Source organism: Ptychodera flava, chromosome 9 (genome assembly GCF_041260155.1).
Source record: "Ptychodera flava strain L36383 chromosome 9, AS_Pfla_20210202, whole genome shotgun sequence".
NCBI classification, from domain to species: Eukaryota; Metazoa; Hemichordata; class Enteropneusta; family Ptychoderidae; genus Ptychodera; species Ptychodera flava.
The window spans coordinates 18,820,375-18,828,093 of NC_091936.1; the positions used below are offsets into that span (position 1 = coordinate 18,820,375).

General features: G+C 40.7%; 1 protein-coding gene across 1 annotated transcript; it reads right to left on the bottom strand.

Moving 5' to 3' along the window:
* Positions 1-968: 968 nt before the first annotated feature.
* Positions 969-3,203, bottom strand: LOC139141198 (tripartite motif-containing protein 2-like). Its single transcript, XM_070710821.1, has one exon. It carries the CDS (start codon positions 3,201-3,203, stop codon positions 969-971), a length of 2,235 nt encoding a protein of 744 aa, XP_070566922.1.
* Positions 3,204-7,719: the final 4,516 nt, after the last annotated feature.

Genomic DNA, 7,719 nt, shown 5'->3' on the forward strand with positions numbered 1-7,719 from the left:
AATGTGTCCTCCCACTGAATTTGATGCCCACTACCCTCCAGTGTCTATGGTCTGCCCGCTCCCCACTCCCCACAACAATTCAAGCTCCCCACTGCTTCTCCCCACTACTAAAATTCCCGTTACCCACAAGATACCCATTAGCAACCCAGATCAGCACAAAACCGTGCGAGAAGCTAACAGTAAACCTTGGAACATTGCTCCCATCTAAGTTAGGGGCCTAATCTTCCCTCAAGTTCTATCAACCGTGGCTTTCCCCTCCCTCAACGTATTTCCCGTACCCCCTGTCAACAATTTTCTCCCTGCTCATGGAAAATAATGAAATTTCTTCGCCATCCATTGTAAATATCGATTTTTTCTCCCTGTACGCTCACCCGCGGATTACTGTTGAAATTTGCCCGCCCGCTGAAAAACTGCGTACGAACACATTTTTGCACGAACAGCTTTAGTGAAGTAACTGTGCAGATTTCTTTCGAAAATTGTTCTGTAATTATTCCGTGGCTAGATAATGTCAGAATTTCCTAGAATGGATGTTTCAGCTGTAAATATAGGACGGCATAACGATAAGAGTAGGGTAAGGATTTCATTCTGATCCGTCTGGGACTGATCTGTCTTGACTCAGTATTTCATCCAGTTATTTTGGAGAACTGGTGACAGCAGTTGCTGTGCCGTCTCTCACTTAAGTACCATAGCCTTTACACTGTTTTGAAACTTCTTATCAATTAAGGTCTACATGTTGGTTTTGAATACATTTGTTTCACAAGAAAATCGCTGACGTCGTCTGCCTTTCGGTTTTAACCAATTTAATTAATCAATATGCCTTTAGATTTTTTTACTGTGTGAATCGTAACTAGTGATCTCAATAGTCAAGCGTTTGTATTTCAAACTTAAAGACATCGAAAGGCATATATCTATATCAAGTTCCGCTGTGCCATCTGGATACAAAGTATGCCGTGAAATACCTGCTGTAGCTACTGTGCAAGTACATTTATGCAGTGGTTGTCGCGGTCTATTACAACAACTTTGCGAGGAACGTCATTGGTCAGCGCAATTCCAACAGGCCAAACAACACCATCTTTTGAATCAGCTATGCAGGAAATGAATCTTCCTCTGCTGTTAAACTTCTGTACTCTCCTGTTGCGCTGCTCCGAAACGTACACATTTCCTTCTGCATCGACTGCTACACCTTCCGGGATATTCATGGTACCAGGCACTGAGCCGTAGTCACCAAAGCAATACAGCAATGAACACTCAGAACTGAATACCTGGATACGACAGTTGTTCAAATCTGGCACGAATACCATTCCCTTGTTGTTTACAGCTGGAAGGTCCGGCCCGAAGAACTCTCCGGGATCCTCACCGTATCTTCCAAAGGATTTGATGTGATCACCCAATTTAGAGAATTTCCTGACACAGTGAGTCGTTTTATCTGTGTCATCTGCTTTGCCATCATAGTCAGTCACATATAGAGTACCATCGAGTGGACTGATCGCTATTCCCCGTGGATATTTCATATCAGGATGCTTGAAGTGTCTCAGAAACTGCCCATTCTCATCACTCACAATTACCTGTTTGTTGCCATAGTCAGTCATGAAGTACTCGTCGTCGGCTGATATGGCAACATCCTTTGATTGGAAACGATTCTCAAACTTTGTAAACGTGAAACTCCTTTTGTAGTCCCCCTCGCTGCCAATGATTTGGATCCTTCCATTACCATAATCTGCAGCGACAAAGTCACCGTGTTTGTTGATGGCAATTCCAGTGGGGTACATGAATTGACCCTTCCCCGTTCCTTGAGTGCCAATTGTTTTGACCAGTCCTTTGTTGAATCGAATTTCCAGGGGAGATTTCGGTAATGGTTGGCTATTGATTGTTATGGCAACTTTATATCTTCCTGCCATTTGTCCATGCAGTGTAATACCATATGTACCATCTTTGTTATCAGTTATTTTCATGTCCTGCAGAGAACCATCAGGTCTTCTCATGCTAGCCCTCAAGCCTTGACAAAGTGTGGCCTGTCTCCCTTGCCTGTCTCTTGTTATGATGACCATGTTTGCCACATCACCTGTCCATAGTTTTCTTGGCGTATTTTCTATGGCACACTTTGGAATGTATACCTCGGGCCCAAAGGATCCCAACATTCCCTCTTCCTTTGGACCAGTAGTCGGATAGAATCTGATTAGGTCAGGGTCCTCTGGAGCCTTGATTTCTGAGTCAGCAAGGTCACCAATGCGACGCATCGTTTCCTGTTTTGAGGAAAGAAGCTTGGATGCATCCCCATTTTGGATCTGTGCTTCAATATGATCACACGTCGTTGAAATGCTGCCATGTTTAAGTTCGCATCCATCGAGCTCTGCTTTTGCTATTTTCAAGTACCGATTATACTCCGTATTCAACTCGTCAATTACTCTTTTCTCTTCCCTCACAACCATTTCTCTAACCTCTTCTACTTTCATCTTTACTTTCATTTCTTCCTCTCGATACCACATTTTGACACGTTTTTCGTTGTCTGTTGCTAAAGATATATACCCTCTAGCTTCTTCTTCTCGAACCTTAAGCCTTGTGATTATATTTGCTAAATATTCTGAGTATTCTTTTCCCACATCCGTTAAATCTCTGTGATTATGACTTGGAATGTTATGCGTCACCTCAATGCATTCAGAACAGATAGGAACCTGGCAGGTGTCACAGTAAAACTTAACAACGTACCCAGGGTGTGTGCTGCAGTACGCTTTGGTATCTACCTGGACATTGGACGATCTGGTTTCGCTGCACTCGGCCAGTTTCATTATTTTGTGATTTCGTGTAGTAGGTATCGTCCGATGGGGCTTTGTACATGATTGACAGAGATCTATGTTGCAATCAAGGCACTTGTTAAGAGCGGTATTTTCGTCGCACCCTTGGCAGAGTGCAGGATCGTCATGACTTTCACTTGGCTCAACTATATCAATCAGTGACTCTATAAAGAAGTTGCCTTGCAGGTCAGCAACTCCGCCATTGGGAAGTTGACATGGCCGGCCACAAGTAGGACAAATCACCTCACCTGTTTTCGCCACCAATGCTGCTAAACATTGTTCACAAAAACTGTGATTACATAGCAAGACCTTTGGATTCTTGTATTGTTCCAGACAAACTGGGCAGCAGAGAAAGTCTTCGCTAATTTCTTTGATAATTTTGTCTGATTTAGACGGAGCAGCACTCGCCATGATATCGGAATTCGCTGTCCTGCCTGATGTCCTGTTTTAAGACTGCATATGCTCCCGTGTATTTTCCGTCTGGATCCTTTGAACACAATAGAGCACAATCGGCTAAAGGTGGAGATTAGACGTGCCTCTAATGTGTTAGGGGACCTTATTTCGTCCGAATGTCCCGATTCTCGGAAATGTTTACAAGCCACATTCGGTGAATCTTAACGACAGACATCACACACATCAAATCGTAGTTACGAAATTTATTATGCTTCGAACACATCTTATGGGTCTTTTCTCAAATCGGGAGAAAAAACAAGTTTGATTGTCGGTCAAGGGTCAAGGGTGTTGAAAACAAAACAAGTATGACAAAGGTAGCAAACAATATATCTTTCTCTTTCTCTTTCTCTTTGTAAGTTTGATCTATTATATTTCATTAGGTGGAATGTGACTAGAGTTACTAAAAAGACTCTGTATTGCGCACTGCGTCACACGGGTAGATATAAGACCGTATTATATCCCACCAAAAATGGAAGCGAGGTCAAATGAGGCTACATTAAGCAACAACCGGGGTCAGATACAAAAGAGCAGTTCAGTCAATGCAAAACGCGATACTTCTATAAGTGTAGCCTCAGATTTCGTCGATATCTATGTATCTCCTTTCACGTGCACGGCTGCAGTTTATGTCTGACACGAATTATCTTATAAACTGTGAACTTACAATTTAAAGGGCAGTGGTCGTCGGAACTGCGCTCAAAGGTCGCTAGGGACCCCTACGACCAATATAAACACTGTATCCAATCAACGTTGGCAAATGATGAAAGTTAAAACATGTTGGTTTTAATGTACATCGTAAAATTTAAATGTTGCAGCTATTTTGACATGACGCATCTATATATGGTGCATGAAATACATTGTTTGTAAACAAGAAAGTTGCACATGCGCTGTTCCGACGACCACTTCCCTTTAACTTAAGTTCGCAGTCCATTATGGTCGCCAGAATTCCTAGCCTAGCGGGAAGTACAATCAGCATGAACTATAGCGCCAGTTCGCACTCAAGAACGGAAACTGTAGTTTTTGTCTGCTTTTGATCTTTTGACAGTGTTACAGAGGTCATTTATGATGTTCATTTTAAAGTACACCATTTCAATATTTTCAAATGATTTGAAGCATAATTCTGTTCATGAAAATGCTTCATGTTCATAAAATTTTCTGTCTCTGGTCACACTTTAGGAAACACTATAATCGCTTTTCACATGCGCTAAAACTCAGTGTCGACTAATTTTTATGTTTTCAACATTGTTGCGGTAAGATGTTATGATATCGATATACCGATATGATGTCTGACTCGATCAATTTCAAGAATATTGCGTAGTTACTCTGATTTTGATGATTTTATTCTTAGTTTTAAGTGTCCTTCAGACGTTAATCAGGATATTACTTGATAGTACTGGGAATCATGTGGCGGTGATTCAATAACGAGCGTACTGAACACAAGAGGCGATTGTAAATTCGTATTCATAATTTAACAGGCATGCTCATGTTCTGTTTTTTTCCAATGTTTCTTCACCACAGTCGGTTGACATTTACAGATAACAGGTGTTTGTCATGATGTCTACTCAAAATCTTACAGCTCCCTAATTAATTAGGCAAGCTAGTATGGCCTGTAAAGTTCGTGATTTCGACTGTCCTTCCTAAGAATCTTTTGCAACGGACTGAAAATGAAAACTAAGCGTCTTTAGCGACAAATGAATATTAAAACGTCCCGCGGAATTCACGTGCATCGTTTTAAGTGTATTACACATTTGAAATTCAAAACAGATCTGTGCTGCAACGCGTTGTTTCATGCTTTCGTAAAATGATTCCTTTCTTTCCGTCCTCGGTGCTTTGCAGTAAGTGACGTTTGTTTTTACCATCTGCGGAGGGTACATTTTACTTTGTTCATAGGACCCAACCTGTGTGACATCGGTCACATTTTGTCACTATTCATTCCAGAACAATGAGTATTGTCGAAATGCTCTAGTATTCCGCTCACCGACTGTGTGAGAGAAAGGAGCCTTCTTGTCGCTGACAGTTGTATATAAAGCCATGCGCACAACCATTCTGACAACACGTTGATATACATAAGTGTTTACGAACCGGGATGCAGCTTTCAAAGGCTGGGGAGTTCGACGTGATTTCGGCCTCCTCACTCAGCACAGTAAAAAATCCGCTGAGATTTTGATACTGAGTGAAATTATTGAATCTTTGATGAATTGCTTTCACACAAGAAAACAGGCTGGAAATCTTCCAAGAGAACGAAATTCAGGGCCATGATTCTACCTCCGCAAATTTTGCTGGCATGCCTCCTATATTTTGGAAGAATCGATCTCTTTCGCCATGAATGCACTCCGCATGTCAACATACAATCTATTTCAGATGTCTTGAAAAGTATCCATATGGCCGCCTGCTTTCAAATGATTAGGTGAAATTGAAAGCACTGCCTGTTGGCAAATAGTTCAAACAGTATTGTAAAAGGTTAATTTGAAATAGTATGAAATGTCGATAATGGAATCGACATGGTGGGCGCAATTCTGTTAACATAGCATAATATTTACCTTTGACAGACAACCACAAGCGGTAGTCGACGAGACGCTTTGATGCTGTTAGGTTATGTTTAAAATATCCATATCCAACCCCCGGAATCCACCCAAACCTCAGTTCACTTGCTACGGCTCATGAAGAAGAGTGTGGTTTTATTCATTCAGCGCGCATGTTGTGTTTGAAAACATGGTATTTATATCCCCCCCAAAAAAAAAATATATATTATATATATATATATATATATATATATATATATATATATATATATATATATATATATATATATATATATATATATATATATATATATATATATATATATATATATATATATATATATATATATATATATATATAAACTTACATGCATAGTATACATAAATAAGACACACACACATGAATTTCACAGACGTCACGACTGTTTCTGTCGCTTGATCACTGTACTGAAAACATACCACTGACGCGAGGCCTTCCTTGCGATGAAAACAAGACTTGATATTCAGAGAAAAATCGATGAGATATACACTCGCTAGTGTGGTGTTTGAAATTGCAAGTGTGATTTATTCTGTAAATCCCCCTCTTTACGTGAAGTTTAATCATGAAATTTAAAAAGTACGAACATCCATTACGCTTGTTTATTCAAGCCCTGTATTTCATGAAAGGCGTGTTGTGTAAGAGTTTTCACTTTCCAAGGCAAATTTGCAGGAAACTGAGTCAGAACTCAAATGGGAAAGTCAGCAATTAGGGGTTACCGTGTGCTGATGTCTGACAATGACAGTTCAAATGTATTTCAGATATAAGCTCACAAAGCAGAGGCTGAGGTCTCACGTATTCCTGCTTAAGATTCAATGCAGATTAATGTTTATGTTCAGATATAAATTCTGGTAGTTGGCTAGGGAGACTGTGCCACGCTCACCTACCCAGCCGTGCGTGACCGGCATGATTATCCGCGGTTATTAACGTATCCTGTTCACACGGTATTCTTCAATATTAGGTAGTTCTGTACATATAATGTCCTATTCAAAGGTATTCGTGTTTAGTTCTGTGGAGAAAACGGTCCTGTACGAAACTAGGCCTATTTGTTGTACAGTAGCGATGCTCAGCGCGAATGAACAGCCTGTTTAAGTGATCCAGTGCGGGCAGTTGTCGACCTCAGGTGGCAATTATGTGGATGCCCTTATTATGACAGTACTTCCTCGCAAACGATTGCCCTCGGATAAACATCATTTCAATACACTAGCAGCACTGTTCAGATAGCCCCTCGTCAATTGAAGGGTATATATGTTTAGAAATTTAGAAGGCAAAACATAGTAGGTGGGTGCCAGCTAATGGCCATTGCATCAGGGGCCTGGTAAGGGAGGGAACCTAGAGAAAACATGTTCTCTATTAAAAACACTGAAAACATTTAAATCCATTCGTACCTTTGTAAGTAAAGCAGTGTTAAAAAAAACACATTAAATAAAGAGAAAGGTGGATATCGGCGTGACGAAAAAATTGTACATTCACTACGCCTGGCGGCACTGAAGTAGAAGGATTCCATTGAAGTGATTGTGTTATGTTATTACATTTGACGTATCAAGAACAGGTTTCTCCATGTAACTAGTCTGTAATTTTCGACAAACGAGTCTATGCTTATTTTAATTCTGCTACTGGTGTTACAGACATTGATTACACGACGTCGGTGATTCGTGAGATGCAGCTCGGCCAGTCATCGAATTACCCATTGCAGCTGCTCTGACGCGAAACACTGATCAGATAACGGGAAGGAATAACTATCTTGCTGTCTAGCGTGATGTCACAGCGATACTTGTTAAATTATTCAGGACTTGTAAGACAACGTCGGATTTCATAGAGCAACATGAGAACGGGAATAAGAACAACTCATGACTTGAGAACGACTCGGACCCGCCGTATCGTATAAAACAGCGCAATCATTCAGTCATATTAAAGG